We start from the raw sequence: 17,500 nt of genomic DNA, 5'->3' as shown, positions 1-17,500 counted from the left end.
AGTGGGTGGGTGAGTGAGTGGGTGAGTGAGTGAGTGGTGAGTGAGTGAGTAGTGAGTGAGTGGTGAGTGAGTGGTGAGCGAGTGGTGAGCGAGCACCTTGAGACAGGCTGGGTGAGCGATCTCACCACACAGGGAGCACTCCATCAGCACCTGGTTGGTGAGCGGGGGGTGAGCGGCGTTGGTGAGGAGGCTATGGCCTCCCTCACCACTCCGCCCACACACGGCACACACAGCCACGTGAGGGAGCATGGGCTGTGGGTGACAAGGGTGGACACGGGGTGACAAGGGTGGACACGGGGTGACAAGGGTGGACACGGGGAGCGACACACAGGGTGACAAGGGTGGACACGGGGTGACAAGGGTGGACACGGGGTGACAAGTCACAGGGTGACAAGGGTGGACACGGGGTGACAAGGGTGGACACAGGGTGACAAGGGTGGACACGGGGTGACAAGTCACAGAGTGACAAGGGTGGACACGGGGTGACAAGGGTGGACACAGGGTGACAAGGGTGGACACGGGGTGATAAGGGTGGACACGGGGTGAGCGTGTTGGTGAGCGTGTTGGTGAGTGTGTTGGTGAGTGTTTGTGCTGGTGAGTGTGTTGGTGTGTGTGTTGGTGAGTGTGTTGGTGAGTGAGCGTGTTGGTGAGTGTGTTGGTGAGTGTGTTGGTGAGCGTGTTGGTGTGTGTGTTGGTGAGTGTGTTGGTGAGCGTGTTGGTGTGTGTGTTGGTGAGCGTGTTGGTGAGTGTGTTGGTGAGTGTGTTGGTGAGCGTGTTGGTGTGTGTGTTGGTGAGTGTGTTGGTGAGCGTGTTGGTGTGTGTGTTGGTGAGCGTGTTGGTGAGTGTGTTGGTGAGTGTGTTGGTGAGTGTGTTGGTGAGTGTGTTGGTGAGTGTGTTGGTGAGTGTGTTGGTGAGTGTGTTGGTGAGCGTGTTGGTGTGTGTTGGTGAGCGTGTTGGTGAGTGTGTTGGTGAGTGTGTTGGTGAGTGTGTTGGTGAGTGTGTTGGTGAGTGTGCTGGTGAGTGTGTTGGTGAGTGTGTTGGTGAGCGTGTTGGTGTGTGTGTTGGTGAGCGTGTTGGTGAGTGTGTTGGTGAGTGTGTTGGTGAGTGTGTTGGTGAGTGTGTTGGTGAGTGTGCTGGTGAGTGTGTTGGTGAGTGTGTTGGTGAGTGTGCTGGTGAGCGTGTTGGTGAGTGAGTGTGTTGGTGAGCGTGTTGATGAGTGTGTTGGTGAGTGTGCTGGTGAGCGTGTTGGTGAGTGAGTGTGTTGGTGAGCTTGTTGGTGAGTGTGTTGGTGAGTGTGTTGGTGAGCGTGTTGGTGAGTGTGTTGGTGAGTGTGTTGGTGAGTGTGTGTGTTGGTGAGTGTGTTGGTGAGTGTGTTGGTGAGTGAGTGTGTTGGTGAGTGAGTGAGCGTGTTGGTGAGTGTGTTGGTGAGTGTGTTGGTGAGTGTGTTGGTGAGTGTGTTGGTGTGTTGGTGAGTGTGTTGGTGAGTGTGTTGGTGAGTGAGTGTGTTGGTGAGTGAGTGTGTTGGTGAGTGTGTTGGTGTGTTGGTGAGTGTGTTGGTGAGTGTGTTGGTGAGTGAGTGTGTTGGTGAGTGAGTGTGTTGGTGAGTGTGTTGGTGAGTGTGTTAGTGAGTGTGTTGGTGAGTGTGTTGGTGAGTGTGTTGGTGAGTGTGCTGGTGAGTGTGTTGGTGAGTGTGTTGGTGTGTTGGTGAGTGTGTTGGTGAGTGTGTTGGTGAGTGTGTTGGTGAGCGTGCTGGTGAGTGTGTTGGTGAGTGTGTTGGTGAGACACCCACACAGGTGCACTGTCTCCGCAGGCAGCTCTGCTTCATGCGGTGAGTGTGTTGGTGAGCGTGTTGGTGAGTGAGTGAGTGTGTTGGTGAGTGAGTGAGTGTGTTGGTGAGTGTGTTGGTGAGTGAGTGTGTTGGTGAGTGTGTTGGTGAGTGAGTGTGTTGGTGAGTGTGCGTGTTGGTGAGTGAGTGTGTTGGTGAGTGTGCTGGTGAGTGAGTGTGTTGGTGAGTGAGTGAGTGTGTTGGTGAGTGAGTGAGTGTGTTGGTGAGTGAGTGAGTGAGTGTGTTGGTGAGTGAGTGTGTTGGTGAGCGTGTTGGTGAGTGTGTTAGTGAGTGTGTTGGTGAGTGTGTTGGTGAGTGTGTTGGTGAGTGTGCTGGTGAGTGTGTTGGTGAGTGTGTTGGTGTGTTGGTGAGTGTGTTGGTGAGTGTGTTGGTGAGTGTGTTGGTGTGTTGGTGAGTGTGTTGGTGTGCGTGTTGGTGAGCGTGTTGATGAGCGTGTTGGTGAGTGTGCTGGTGAGCGTGTTGGTGAGTGTGTTGGTGAGTGTGTTGGTGAGTGAGTGAGTGTGTTGGTGAGTGAGTGAGTGTGTTGGTGAGCATGTTGGTGAGTGTGTTGGTGAGTGTGTTGGTGAGTGAGTGAGTGTGTTGGTGAGTGAGTGAGTGTGTTGGTGAGTGTGTTGGTGAGTGTGTTGGTGAGCGTGCTGGTGAGTGTGTTGGTGAGTGTGTTGGTGAGTGTGTTGGTGAGACACCCACACAGGTGCACTGTCTCTGCAGGCAGCTCTGCTTCATGCGGTGAGTGTGTTGGTGAGCGTGTTGGTGAGTGAGTGAGTGTGTTGGTGAGTGAGTGAGTGTGTTGGTGAGTGTGTTGGTGAGTGAGTGTGTTGGTGAGTGTGTTGGTGAGTGAGTGAGTGTGTTGGTGAGTGTGCGTGTTGGTGAGTGAGTGTGTTGGTGAGTGTGCTGGTGAGTGAGTGTGTTGGTGAGTGAGTGTGTTGGTGAGTGAGTGAGTGTGTTGGTGAGTGAGTGAGTGTGTTGGTGAGTGTGTTGGTGAGTGTGCTGGTGAGCGTGTTGGTGAGCGTGTTGGTGAGTGTGTTGGTGAGTGTGTTGGTGAGTGAGTGTATTGGTGAGTGTGTTGGTGAGTGAGTGAGTGTGTTGGTGAGTGTGCGTGTTGGTGAGTGAGTGTGTTGGTGAGTGTGCTGGTGAGTGAGTGTGTTGGTGAGTGAGTGTGTTGGTGAGTGAGTGAGTGTGTTGGTGAGTGAGTGTGTTGGTGAGTGTGTTGGTGAGTGTGTTGGTGAGTGTGTGTGTTGGTGAGTGAGTGTGCTGGTGAGTGTGTTGGTGAGCGTGTTGGTGAGTGTGCTGGTGAGTGTGTTGGTGAGTGTGTTGGTGAGTGTGTTGGTGAGACACCCACACAGGTGCACTGTCTCCGCAGGCAGCTCTGCTTCATGCGGTGAGTGTGTTGGTGAGTGTGTTGGTGAGTGTGTTGGTGAGTGAGTGTGTTGGTGAGCGTGTTGGTGAGTGAGTGAGTGTGTTGGTGAGTGAGTGAGTGTGTTGGTGAGTGAGTGAGTGTGTTGGTGAGTGTGTTGGTGAGTGTGTTGGTGAGTGTGTGTGTTGGTGTGTGTGTTGGTGTGTGTGTTGGTGAGTGTGTTGGTGAGTGAGTGTGTTGGTGAGCGTGTTGGTGAGCGTGTTGGTGAGTGAGTTGGTGAGTGTGTTGGTGAGTGTGTTGGTGAGTGAGTGTGTTGGTGAGTGAGTGAGTTGGTGAGTGAGTGAGTGTGTTGGTGTGCTGGTGAGTGTGTTGGTGAGCGTGTTGGTGAGTGTGTTGGTGAGTGTGTTGATGAGCGTGTTGGTGAGTGTGTTGGTGAGTGTGTTGGTGAGTGTGTTGGTGAGTGTGTTGGTGAGTGTGTTGGTGAGTGTGTTGGTGAGTGTGCTGGTGAGCGTGTTGGTGAGTGTGTGTGTTGGTGAGTGTGTTGGTGAGCGTGTTGGTGAGTGTGTTGGTGAGTGTGTTGGTGAGTGTGTTGGTGAGTGTGTTGGTGAGTGTGCTGGTGAGCGTGTTGGTGAGTGTGTGTGTTGGTGAGTGTGTTGGTGAGTGTGTTGGTGAGTGTGTTGGTGAGTGTGTGTGTTGGTGAGTGTGTTGGTGAGTGTGTTGGTGAGTGTGTTGGTGAGTGAGTGTGTTGGTGAGTGTGTTGGTGAGCGTGTTGGTGAGTGTGTTGGTGAGTGTGTTGGTGAGTGTGTTGGTGAGTGTGTTGGTGAGTGTGTTGGTGAGTGTGTTGGTGAGTGTGTTGGTGAGTGTGCTGGTGAGCGTGTTGGTGAGTGTGTGTGTTGGTGAGTGTGTTGGTGAGCGTGTTGGTGAGTGTGTTGGTGAGTGTGTTGGTGAGTGTGTTGGTGAGTGTGTTGGTGAGTGTGTTGGTGAGTGTTGGTGAGTGTGTTGGTGAGTGTGTTGGTGAGTGAGTGAGTGTGTTGGTGTGTTGGTGAGTGTGTTGGTGAGTGTGTTGGTGAGTGTGTTGGTGAGTGTGCTGGTGAGCGTGTTGGTGAGTGTGTGTGTTGGTGAGTGTGTTGGTGAGTGTGTTGGTGAGTGTGTTGGTGAGTGTGTGTGTTGGTGAGTGTGTTGGTGAGTGTGTTGGTGAGTGTGTTGGTGAGTGAGTGTGTTGGTGAGTGTGTTGGTGTGTTGGTGAGCGTGCTGGTGAGTGTGTTGGTGAGTGAGTGTGTTGGTGAGTGAGTGTGTTGGTGAGCGTGTTGGTGAGTGTGTTGGTGAGACACCCACACAGGTGCACTGTCTCCGCAGGCAGCTCTGCTTCATGCGGTGAGTGTGTTGGTGAGCGTGTTGGTGAGTGAGTGAGTGTGTTGGTGAGTGTGTTGGTGTGTTGGTGAGTGTGTTGGTGAGTGTGTGTGTTGGTGAGTGTGTTGGTGAGTGTGTTGGTGAGTGTTTGTGTTGGTGAGTGTGTGTGCTGGTGAGTGTGTTGGTGAGTGTGTTGGTGAGTGTGTTGGTGAGTGTGTTGGTGAGTGTGTTGGTGAGTGTGTTGGTGAGTGTGTTGGTGAGTGTGTTGGTGAGTGTGTGTGTTGGTGTGTTGGTGAGCGTGTTGGTGAGTGTGTTGGTGAGCGTGTTGGTGAGTGAGTTGGTGAGTGTGTTGGTGAGTGTGTTGGTGAGTGTGTTGGTGAGTGTGTTGGTGAGTGTGTTGGTGAGTGTGTTGGTGAGTGTGTGTGTTGGTGAGTGTGTTGGTGAGTGTGTTGGTGAGTGTGTTGGTGAGTGTGTTGGTGAGTGAGTGTGTTGGTGAGTGTGTTGGTGAGTGTGTTGGTGAGTGTGCTGGTGAGTGTGTTGGTGAGCGTGTTGGTGAGTGTGTTGGTGAGTGTGTTGGTGAGTGTGTTGGTGAGTGTGTTGGTGAGTGTGTTGGTGAGTGTGTTGGTGAGTGTGTTGGTGAGTGAGTGAGTGTGTTGGTGAGTGAGTGAGTGTGTTGGTGAGTGAGTGAGTGTGTTGGTGAGCGTGTTGGTGAGTGTGTTGGTGAGACACCCACACAGGTGGACTGTCTCCGCAGGCAGCTCTGCTTCATGCGGTGAGTGTGTTGGTGAGTGTGTTGGTGAGTGTGTGTGTTGGTGAGTGAGTGTGTTGGTGAGTGTGTTGGTGAGTGTGCTGGTGAGTGAGTGAGTGTGTTGGTGAGACACCCACACAGGTGCACTGTCTCCGCAGGCAGCTCTGCTTCATGCGGTGAGTGTGTTGGTGAGCGTGTTGGTGAGTGAGTGTGTTGGTGAGTGTGTTGGTGAGTGTGTTGGTGAGTGTGTGTGTTGGTGAGTGTGTTGGTGAGTGTGTTGGTGAGTGTGTTGGTGAGTGTGTTGGTGAGTGTTTGTGTTGGTGTGTTGGTGAGTGTGTGTGCTGGTGAGTGTGTTGGTGAGCGTGTTGGTGAGTGAGTGTGTTGGTGAGTGTGTTGGTGAGTGTGTTGGTGAGTGTGTTGGTGAGTGTGTTGGTGAGTGTGTGTGTTGGTGTGTTGGTGAGCGTGTTGGTGAGCGTGTTGGTGAGCGTGTTGGTGAGTGAGTTGGTGAGTGTGTTGGTGAGTGTGTTGGTGAGTGTGTTGGTGAGTGTGTTGGTGAGTGTGTTGGTGAGTGTGTTGGTGAGTGTGTGTGTTGGTGAGTGTGTTGGTGAGTGTGTTGGTGAGTGTGTTGGTGAGTGAGTGTGTTGGTGAGTGTGTTGGTGAGTGTGTTGGTGAGTGTGCTGGTGAGTGTGTTGGTGAGTGTGTTGGTGAGTGTGTTGGTGAGTGTGTTGGTGAGTGTGTTGGTGAGTGTGTTGGTGAGTGTGTTGGTGAGTGTGTTGGTGAGTGAGTGAGTGTGTTGGTGAGTGAGTGAGTGTGTTGGTGAGTGAGTGAGTGTGTTGGTGAGTGAGTGTGTTGGTGAGTGTGTTGGTGAGACACCCACACAGGTGCACTGTCTCCGCAGGCAGCTCTGCTTCATGCGGTGAGTGTGTTGGTGAGCGTGTTGGTGAGTGAGTGAGTGTGTTGGTGAGTGTGTTGGTGTGTTGGTGAGTGTGTTGGTGAGTGTGTGTGTTGGTGAGTGTGTTGGTGAGTGTGTTGGTGAGTGTGTTGGTGAGTGTTTGTGTTGGTGTGTTGGTGAGTGTGTGTGCTGGTGAGTGTGTTGGTGAGCGTGTTGGTGAGTGAGTGTGTTGGTGAGTGTGTTGGTGAGTGTGTTGGTGAGTGTGTTGGTGAGTGTGTTGGTGAGTGTGTTGGTGAGTGTGTTGGTGAGTGTGTTGGTGAGTGTGTGTGTTGGTGTGTTGGTGAGCGTGTTGGTGAGTGTGTTGGTGAGCGTGTTGGTGAGTGAGTTGGTGAGTGTGTTGGTGAGTGTGTTGGTGAGTGTGTTGGTGAGTGAGTGTGTTGGTGAGTGTGTTGGTGAGTGTGTTGGTGAGTGTGTTGGTGAGTGTGTTGGTGAGTGTGTGTGTTGGTGAGTGTGTTGGTGAGTGAGTGAGTGTGTTGGTGAGACACCCACACAGGTGCACTGTCTCCGCAGGCAGCTCTGCTTCATGCGGTGAGTGTGTTGGTGAGTGTGTTGGTGAGTGAGTGTGTTGGTGAGTGTGTTGGTGAGTGTGTTGGTGAGTGTTTGTGTTGGTGTGTTGGTGAGTGTGCTGGTGAGTGTGTTGGTGAGTGTGTTGGTGAGTGAGTTGGTGAGTGTGTTGGTGAGTGAGTGAGTGTGTTGGTGAGTGAGTGAGTGTATTGGTGAGTGTGTTGGTGTGTTGGTGAGTGTGTTGGTGAGTGTGTTGGTGAGTGTTGGTGAGTGTGTTGGTGAGTGTGTTGGTGAGTGAGTGAGTGTGTTGGTGTGTTGGTGAGTGTGTTGGTGAGTGTGTTGGTGAGTGTGTTGGTGAGTGAGTGTGTTGGTGAGTGTGTTGGTGAGTGTGTTGGTGAGTGTGTTGGTGAGTGTGTTGATGAGTGTGTTGGTGAGTGTGCTGGTGAGTGTGTTGGTGAGTGAGTGTGTTGGTGAGTGTGTTGGTGAGTGAGTGAGTGTGTTGGTGAGTGTGTTGGTGAGTGTGTTGGTGAGTGAGTGTGCTGGTGAGTGTGTTGGTGAGTGAGTGTGTTGGTGAGTGTGTTGGTGAGTGAGTGTGTTGGTGAGACACCCACACAGGTGCACTGTCTCCGCAGGCAGCTCTGCTTCATGCGGTGAGTGTGTTGGTGAGTGTGTTGGTGAGTGTGTTGGTGAGTGAGTGAGTGTGTTGGTGAGTGTGTTGGTGAGTGAGTGTGTTGGTGAGTGAGTGAGTGTGTTGGTGAGTGTGTTGGTGAGTGTGTTGGTGAGTGAGTGTGCTGGTGAGTGTGTTGGTGAGTGAGTGTGTTGGTGAGTGTGTTGGTGAGTGAGTGTGTTGGTGAGACACCCACACAGGTGCACTGTCTCCGCAGGCAGCTCTGCTTCATGCGGTGAGTGTGTTGGTGAGTGTGTTGGTGAGTGTGTTGGTGAGTGAGTGAGTGTGTTGGTGAGTGTGTTGGTGAGTGAGTGAGTGTGTTGGTGAGTGAGTGAGTGTGTTGGTGAGTGTGTTGGTGAGTGTGTTGGTGAGTGAGTGTGTTGGTGAGTGTGTTGGTGAGTGAGTGTGTTGGTGAGCGTGTTGGTGAGTGTGTTGGTGAGTGTGTGTGTTGGTGAGTGAGTGTGTTGGTGAGCGTGTTGGTGAGTGAGTGTGTTGGTGAGTGTGTTGGTGAGTGAGTGTGTTGGTGAGTGAGTGAGTGTGTTGGTGAGTGAGTGTGTTGGTGAGTGTGTTGGTGAGTGTGTTGGTGAGTGAGTGAGTGTGTTGGTGAGTGTGTTGGTGAGTGTGTTGGTGAGTGTGTTAGTGAGTGTGTTGGTGAGTGTGTTGGTGAGTGAGTGTGTTGGTGAGACACCCACACAGGTGCACTGTCTCCGCAGGCAGCTCTGCTTCATGCGGTGAGTGTGTTGGTGAGTGTGTTGGTGAGTGTGTTGGTGAGTGTGTTGGTGAGTGTGTTGGTGAGTGTGTTGGTGAGTGTGCTGGTGAGTGAGTGTGTTGGTGAGTGTGTTGGTGAGTGAGTGAGTGTGTTGGTGAGTGTGTTGGTGAGTGTGTTGGTGAGCGTGTTGGTGAGTGTGTTGGTGAGACACCCACACAGGTGCACTGTCTCCGCAGGCAGCTCTGCTTCATGCGGTGAGTGTGTTGGTGAGTGTGTTGGTGAGTGTGTTGGTGAGTGTGTTGGTGAGTGAGTGTGTTGGTGAGTGTGTTGGTGAGTGTGTTGGTGAGTGAGTGTGTTGGTGAGTGTGTTGGTGAGTGTGTGAGTGTGTTTGTGAGTGTGTTGGTGAGTGTGTTGGTGAGTGTGTGTGTTGGTGAGTGTGTTGGTGAGTGTGTTGGTGAGTGTGTTTGTGAGTGTGTTGGTGAGTGAGTGAGTGTGTTGGTGAGTGTGCTGGTGAGTGAGTGAGTGTGCTGGTGAGTGAGTGAGTGTGTTGGTGAGACACCCACACAGGTGCACTGTCTCCGCAGGCAGCTCTGCTTCATGCGGTGAGTGTGTTGGTGAGTGTGTTGGTGAGTGTGTTGGTGAGTGAGTGTGTTGGTGAGTGTGTTGGTGAGACACCCACACAGGTGCACTGTCTCCGCAGGCAGCTCTGCTTCATGCGGTGAGCGTGTTGGTGAGTGAGCGTGCTGGTGAGTGTGTTGGTGAGTGTGTTGGTGAGCGTGTTGGTGAGTGTGTTGGTGAGTGAGCGTGTTGGTGAGCGTGCTGGTGAGTGAGTTGGTGAGTGTGTTGGTGAGTGTGTTGGTGAGTGAGTGAGTTGGTGAGACACCCACACAGGTGCACTGTCTCCGCAGGCAGCTCTGCTTCATGCGTCCCGGCCCACCGAACTTGCGCATGTCCTGGCAGAAGGGGCAGCGGCCACACTCGGAGCTGCGGCAGGCGGAGCAGCGCTTACAGCGAGTGCGTCGGTGCCTTGCCGAGGAGGAGGAGCAGCCACCACCGGCACCGGCACCACCGGCACCACCGGCACCACCGGCACCACCGGCACCACCACCGGCACCACCGGCACCACCGCCACCACCACCGCCACCACCACCGGTACCACCACCGGCACCACCGCCACCACCGCCTCGTCTCCCCGACGGCACGGGGGAGCTGCCGGGCGGTGGCGGTGTTTGACGGTGAGAGGTTTTGGAGCGTAGCGACATACACGCCTGTAGACACACACACAGTCAGTCACACACACAGTCACACAGTCAGTCACACACACACAGTCACACACAGTCACACAGTCAGTCACACACACACAGTCACACACACAGACACACATCTACACACACACAGTCACACACACACAACAACAACAACCGCCATTCGCCACTAAGTGGCGGTGACGTCACCACGACGCTTGTGCCAGGCTATGTGCACCCTGAGGCCACGTGAAGTGTCGAACGCCCGCTGGCAGGAGGTCACGGGGCAGACCCAGGTGCCACGGGTCGACTGACTGAGATGAGTGGCTGATGCACCACCTGTGCCCCCTACTGTGCCAACCTGCTGTGCTTTAGCCACCCGGCGCTCCGCTCGTTGTTCTGAGCGTCGCTCCTCCACCCTCCGTTGTTGTTGGAGGGCGACTGCCTCCAACTGCCCAGTAGCGTCCTTCACGAGCCTCCTCCACAGAGGCCGATCTTGACACCGCTGGTACCAGTCATCGGCAAGTCCACTCAGCTCCACGTCCTCCTGTACCACATCACTCCATCTCTTCTCTAGCCCGTGCCGCGCCCGCTTAGCCCCCTCAATCCGGCCAAACAAAAGCTGTTTCGGCATGCGGTGGCTGGGCATGCGGGCTACATGACCCAGCCATCGCAGCCTTGCCTGCCGGAGGAGCTCACCGATGGGACCCTGCCCAGATCTTTCAAGGATTTGTGAGCTCCTCAACAATCCAGTCTGGTTAAACCCAGGATGGATCGTAGGCAGGCCAGCCTAAATGTTTCTAACCGGCGAAGATGTTCCATTAGGGGGGTCCACGTTTCGCAAGCGTAGAGAAGGGAGGGAATGACCGTGGCCGAGAAGACCTGAAGCTTAGTGCGGAGCGACAGACCAGGTAGCTTCCACACAGCGTTACACAACCGATGAAAAGATATTGCCGCTCGACTGATTCGGAGTGAGACCTCTGCTGTTAAACTGGAGCCAGTCATAAGCACACTGCCCAGGTATGGGAAACTCTCCACTCTCTCCACAACTGCCCCATCACCGATTGGGAGTTGTGGGGGTGGAGTGTCCGATGGTACAAAATACCCAGGCAGGTGCTTAGTTTTGGTGGGGCTGATGGTAAGGCCCCACCTCTTAGTGGCACGCTCCAGTCTCAGCAGCAGCGTCTCCAACTCCTCCTCTGAGTGAGCAGCTATTACCAAGTCATCAGCATACATAACGTGGTTGAGCAATAGGGAGCCATCCCTTGACCGCACCCGGGCATCGATTAGCCTCCCATTATATCTGTACCATATGGAGATTCCCCCGGTACAGCTATTGAAGGCTTCACGAACTACATGGTCAAAATAGATGTTAAATAATGTGGGAGCCAGAGGACATCCCTGTCGCACCCCAAGGTGTACAGGGAATGGCTCTGACTCCCGGCCACGTAGTTTTACCCGGGCCCGCTCACCATCATGAAGGTCCTTAATGATCGTGAGCAGAGGGTCAGGTACTCCAAAAGCACGAAGAACGACCCAGAGCCCAGGCCTACTGATGGTATCATAGGCCTTGACCAGGTCAATAAAGCAGAGATGTAGGTCTTGTTGGAATTCCCTACACCTCTGCTGTAGCAGACGGACAGAAAATATGGCATCTGTGCAGGACCGCCCTTTCCTGAAACCGCATTGGGGCTCCGCAAGCCTCTCCTCAGCGTGCCTGGCAAGGCGATGCTGAATAATCCTTGCCAGGACCTTTCCCAGCACACTGAGGAGTGAGATGCCCCTGTAGTTGTTACAGTCTGTGCGGTCCCCCTTCTTAAAAAGGGGGACCACCAGGGCATCCTTCCAATCCTGCGGAACCCGTCCAGTGGTCCAGACTGTTGTTATGATGTCATATAGGGCAGTCTGTGCACAAACGCCACCCTCCCTCAGCATTTCGCTTGGGAGATCATCTCTGCCCGCTGCCTTTCCTGGTCTCAGACTCCGGATCGCCTTCAATACTTCTTCAGCAGATGGCACCTCAGCCAGCCACTCACAGGGGGTGACTTCATCCAATATTTGAGGCACCGCAGCCTCAGCAGGGTCATCCTCACTTTGTGCCACGATGTTTTCCTGGCTGAGGGATTTTCCCTCCCCCAGGACCTCACAGAAATGCTCAGCAAATCGGCGAACCTGTTCCTGGGGGTCGGAAATTGGATCACCGTTTTTTCCCCTAATGATGGTAATAGGTGTGGCGCTGCAGGTTACTTTTTTGATGGAGTTAAATAGAGATTTGTGATCACGGGCCACTGAGGCAGACTCCATCTCCTCAGCAACCCGCGACCACCACCCATCCTTGCAGCGCCTCACGGCTCTCCGAACCTCCGAGCGAAGGCTGCGGTAAGCCTCCTCATTCTCTGACGTGGGATTCTGTAGCCGATGACAGTGGGCCTGTCGCTTTTTCTCAACCATCCTGAACAACTCCTCTGTCATCCAGGGTGTCTGGGGAGGTCTGGACCGCGTACCCAAAGCAGCCATTGCAGCTGCATGAGTCACAGTCCTAAACCTCGCCCATTTACCCTCGACATCAGGAGGAGTCGGGGACGATGCCAATCCCAGCCGCAAGCGATGATGAAATTCTCGCTTGCAACTTTCATCAGATAACTGAGACCAGGCCACTTTAGGTTGGAATGGGGTCCTGGGTGTACACCCACCACCGGAGTGGAAGAATGGCAGGCGCATCTTACAGATGACAAGTCGATGGTCAGAGGGCAGATCAGCTCCACGGTAGGTCCTGGTGTCAAGGACATGGGCTCGCATTCGCTGGTCCGTCACTATGTAGTCCAGCAGATGTTCTTGCTTGGACCCGGCATGCATCCATGATGTTGTGTGGATGTGCCGATGCCGGAACAGCGTGTTGGTAATTACAAGCCCATGGGCTGCACAAAAATCTAGCAGCCTCCTACCGTTGTTATTGAGCTGATCTGGCCCATGCCCTCCAATCACTCCAGACCAGGTGCCAGTATCATGACCAACTCGGGCATTGAAGTCACCCAACATGATGACTCTATCCCGAGGGGCCACTTTAGCCAGCACCTGTGACAGGAGTTCATAGAAGGCATCTGACTCATCGGCTTTGCCTGCATCCCTCCACGGATGTTCATCTTCGGTGGGGGCATAAGTAACCACGACCACCATTCCTCGCCTCCGGTTGATGGGAAGGCGAGCCCAATGTAGCCTGGGGCTTACAGCTTCCCACACCTCACTGCCACGCTCCCACGCCCCCTTCATTCTTTTGTTCAAAAGAAGACCCACACCCTGTTGTTTGGCAGTCTGCTGCCCCGAGTAGAGGACTGTCCACCCCTCATGGTGGCAGGAGCCAGAGCCGGTCCACCGGACCTCCTGAATGCCGCATAGATCCAGGCGGTACCGGTCCAGCTCCCGACAGAGGAGTGGCAGCCTCTCCTCTGCAGTGAGCGTTCGAACATTCCACGTGGCCACCCGTAGTGGCTTTTCGTTGTTTCTGGAGTAGCCCCGAGGGTAGGTATTCAATCTCCTGGCTCCGCCAATTGGGGTTTGGCCAGGAGACGTCATAGACGCCTGGCCCCCGGGGCCTCCGGCACAAGCTTAGTTGTTACATATTTCAGTTTAATTCGTGGTTTCGTGGTAATTAATTGAAGGTGGAGGGGTTACCAGCCCCTCGCACCCGTCCAGAGCCCCCGTTTAGCCCCTGTGGTGGACACATATGCCATGAGGGGAGGAGCCAATCAAAATTGGATCTCCCCCCACAGCGCTGTCCACGACAGAGTTGCCCGTCCGGCACCGCGAGGAGGTAGGGGGTTGTTTTGACACACACACAGTCACACACACACAGTCACACAGAGACACACACACACACAGTCACACACACAGTCACACACACAGTCACACACACAGTCACACACACAGTCACACAGAGACACACACACACAGAGACACACACAGAGACACACACAGTCACACACACAGTCACACACACAGTCACAGTCACACACAGACACACATACACAGACACACACACAGTCACACACACACAGTCACACACACACAGTCACACACACAGTCACACAGTCACACACACAGTCAGTCACACACAGTCAGTCACACACACACAGTCACACACACCACACACACACACACAGTCACACAGTCACAGTCACACACACAGACACACACACATACACAGACACACACGAACAAAGATAAAGATCCCCCGCATAGCCTTAACAGACTGTAGGGTCAAGTGCTGTTAGCAAGCACCTATGAAGGCCGGAACGGTACACGAGGGGGTGGGTGGCCAGCACCACGCCCGACCGCCTTTGTCTCCCCAGTGGTGATGTTTTTATTCACCGCACCAGGTACTCATTTTAGGCTGAGTCGACCTAGGGGAGGCCCAGGACCGGTTTAAATAATCGTCACTGGTGTTGGCCGTGAGCGGGAATCGAACTCAGATCGCCAGGTTCATAGCACAGCGTAGCGCTAACCGCTACACTATCACTCCCCACTAGACACACACACAGACAGTGACACACACACACAAAGAGACACACACACAGACACACACACTGACACACACACAGTCACACACACAGTCACACACACAGTGACACACACAGTGACACACACAGTGACACACACAGACACACACAGACACACACACAGTCACACACACACACAGACACACACACAGTCACACACACACACAAACACACACACACACACAGACACACACACACAGACACACACACAGTCACACACAGTCACACACAGACACACACACAGACACACACACAGTCACACACAGACACACAGTCACACACACACACAGTCACACACACACACACACAGAAACACACACAGTCACACACACACAGAAACACACACAGTCACACACAGTCACACACACACAGTCACACACACAGTCACACACACAGACACACACAGTCACACACACACACACACAGTCACACACAGACACACACACAGACACACAGTCACACACACAGTCACACACAGTCACACACACAGTCACACACACAGTCACACACACAGTCACACACACAGTCACACACACACAGACAAACACAGTCACACACACAGTCACACACACAGTCACACACAGTCACACACACAGTCACACACAGTCACACACACAGTCACACACACAGTCACACACACACACACAGAGACGGAGTCACACACACAGTCACACACACACACACAGAGACGGAGAGACTGGTCGGTGGCGGGTGGGTGGATTGGTGGGTGCGTGGGTAGGTAGGTAGGGTAGGGTGCGTGGGTAGGGTGAACAGGTGAGTGTGTGAGCGGGTAGGGTGAATAGTGAGTGAGTGAGTGTGTGAGCGGGTAGGGTGAGTGGTGAGTGAGTGAGTGGGTAGGGTGAGTGGTGAGTGAGTGGGTGGGTGGGTGAGTGTGTGAGTGAGTGGGTGAGTGAGTGGTGAGTGAGTGGTGAGTGAGTGAGTGGTGAGTGAGTGAGTGGTGAGTGAGTGGTGAGTGAGTGGTGAGTAGGTGAGTGAGTGGTGAGTGTGCAAGGTGTAGACTCACCAGGGGTAGCGGTGAGTGTGAGTGAGTGGTGAGTTTGAGTGGTGAGTGAGTGAGTGACTGAGCGAGTGAGTGAGTGGTGGGTGAGTAGGTGAGTGAGTGGTGAGTGTAAGTGGTGAGTAGGTGAGTGTGAGTGGTGAGTGGTGCGTGAGTGAATGGTGAGTGTGAGTGGTGAGTAAGTGGTGAGTGAGTGTGAGTGGTGAGTGTTTAAGGTGTAGACTCACCAGGGGTAGCGGTGTAAGTGGTGAGTGGTGAGAGTGAGTGGTGAGTGGTGAGTAGATGAGTGAGTGGTGAGTGTAAGTGGTGAGTAAGTGGTGAGTAAGTGGTGAGTAAGTGGTGAGTGTGGGTGCTGTAGACTCACCAGGGGTAGTGGTGAGTGTGAGTGGTGAGTAGGTGAGTAAGTGGTGAGTGGTGAGTGTGAGTGTAAGTGGTGAGTAAGTGGTGAGTGGTGAGTGTTTAAGGTGTAGACTCACCAGGGGTAGTGGTGAGTGTGATTGTAAGTGGTGAGTGAGTGGTGAGTGTAAGTGGTGAGTGAGTGGTGAGTGAGTGAGTGGTGAGTAAGTGGTGAGTAAGTGGTGAGTAAGTGGTGAGTGTGGGTGCTGTAGACTCACCAGGGGTAGTGGTGAGTGTGAGTGTGAGTGGTGAGTGTAAGTGGTGAGTGGTGAGTGTGAGTGTAAGTGGTGAGTAAGTGGTGAGTGTGGATGCTGTAGACTCACCAGGGGTAGCGGTGAGTGTGAGTGGTGAGTGTGAGTGGTGAGTAAGTGGTGAGTGAGTGGTGAGTGTGAGTGTAAGTGGTGAGTAAGTGGTGAGTAAGTGGTGAGTGTGAGTGGTGAGTGTGAGTGGTGTACACTCACCAGGGGTAGTGGTGAGTGTGAGTGGTGAGTGTAAGTGGTGAGTAAGTGGTGAGTAAGTGGTGAGTGTAAGTGGTGAGTGAGTGGTGAGTGAGTGAGTGGTGAGTGAGTGAGTGAGTGGTGAGTAAGTGGTGAGTAAGTGGTGAGTAAGTGGTGAGTGTGAGTGCTGTAGACTCACCAGGGGTAGTGGTGAGTGTGAGTGGTGAGTGTAAGTGGTGAGTAAGTGGTGAGAAAGTGGTGAGTGCAAGTGGTGAGTGAGTGGTGAGTGAGTGAGTAGGTGGTGAGTAAGTGGTGAGTGTGGGTGCTGTAGACTCACCAGGGATAGTGGTGAGTGGTGAGTGTAAGTGGTGAGTAAGTGGTGAGTAAGTGGTGAGTGTAAGTGGTGAGTGAGTGGTGAGTGAGTGAGTGGTGAGTAAGTGGTGAGTGGTGAGTGAGTGGTGAGTAAGTGGTGAGTGTGAGTGCTGTAGACTCACCAGGGGTAGTGGTGAGTGGTGAGTAGGTGAGTGGTGAGTGGTGAGTAAGTGGTGAGTAGGTGGTGAGTAAGTGGTGAGTAAGTGGTGAGTAAGTGGTGAGTGTGAGTGGTGTAGACTCACCAGGGGTAGTGGTGAGTGGTGAGTGAGTGGTGAGTGAGTGAGTGGTGAGTAAGTGGTGAGTGAGTGGTGAGTGAGTGAGTGGTGAGTAAGTGGTGAGTGTGGGTGGTGTAGACTCACCAGGGGTAGTGGTGAGTGTGAGTGGTGTAGACTCACCAGGGGTAGTGGTGTGAGTGGTGAGTGTGAGTGGTAAGTGGTGAGTGGTGAGTGTGAGTGTAAGTGGTGAGTAAGTGGTGAGTGGTGTAGACTCACCAGGGGTAGTGGTGAGTGGTGAGTAAGTGGTGAGTAGGTGGTGAGTGGTGAGTGTGAGTGGTGTAGACTCACCAGGGGTAGTGGTGGCCAGGCCACGATAGGAACTCCGGACAGAGCCAGCTGAGCGTCGTCCGTCTCATGCTCCTCCAGCACCGCCTACACCACAACAACAACAACAACCACAACAACATCAACAACAACCACCACAACAACAACAACAACAACATCAACCACAACAACAACAACAACCACAACAACAACAACCACCACAACAACAACCACAACAACAACCACAACAACAACATCAACCACCACCACAACAACAACAACAACAACCACAACAACAACAACCACCACAACAACATCATCAACAACCACCACAACAACAACCACAACAACAACCACCACAACAACAACAACCACCACAACAACAACCACGTCAACAACAACAACAATAACAACAACAACCACCACAATATCATCAACAACAACCACCACAACAACAACCACAACAACAACCACAACAACAACCACAACAACAACAACCACCACAACAACAACAACCACAACAACAACAACCACCACAACAACAACATCATCAACAACAACCACCACAACAACAACCACAACAACAACAACCACAACAACCACCACAACAACAACCACGTCAACAACAACAATAACAACAACCACCACAACATCATCAACAACAACCACCACAACAACAACAACCACAACAACAACCACAACAACAACAACCACAACAACAACCACCACAACAACAACAACATCATCAACAACAACCACCACAACAACAACCGCAACAACAACCACCACAACAACAACCACCACAACA

At 53.2% G+C, this 17,500-nt stretch overlaps 1 protein-coding gene across 1 annotated transcript in view; it reads right to left on the bottom strand.

The window, feature by feature from the left end:
* The window catches only part of LOC116936871 (uncharacterized), a 95,720-nt gene that overhangs the window by 46,032 nt on the left and 32,188 nt on the right, over positions 1-17,500 (bottom strand). The window contains exons 14-16 of the mRNA XM_076063363.1: positions 16,717-16,800; positions 9,018-9,398; positions 97-252 (exon numbers count right to left, since the gene is read on the bottom strand). Coding sequence (XP_075919478.1) covers positions 97-252; positions 9,018-9,398; positions 16,717-16,800 — 621 coding nt within the window. The remainder of the gene's footprint in view (positions 1-96; positions 253-9,017; positions 9,399-16,716; positions 16,801-17,500) is intronic.

The sequence above is a fragment of the Petromyzon marinus genome, unplaced genomic scaffold, assembly GCF_048934315.1.
Source record: "Petromyzon marinus isolate PM22_M1 ecotype Great Lakes invasive population unplaced genomic scaffold, UKy_Petmar_22M1.pri1.0 PM_Scaffold_105, whole genome shotgun sequence".
Taxonomy (NCBI): domain Eukaryota; kingdom Metazoa; phylum Chordata; class Hyperoartia; order Petromyzontiformes; family Petromyzontidae; genus Petromyzon; species Petromyzon marinus.
This window is presented reverse-complemented; position numbering and strand designations above follow the sequence as displayed.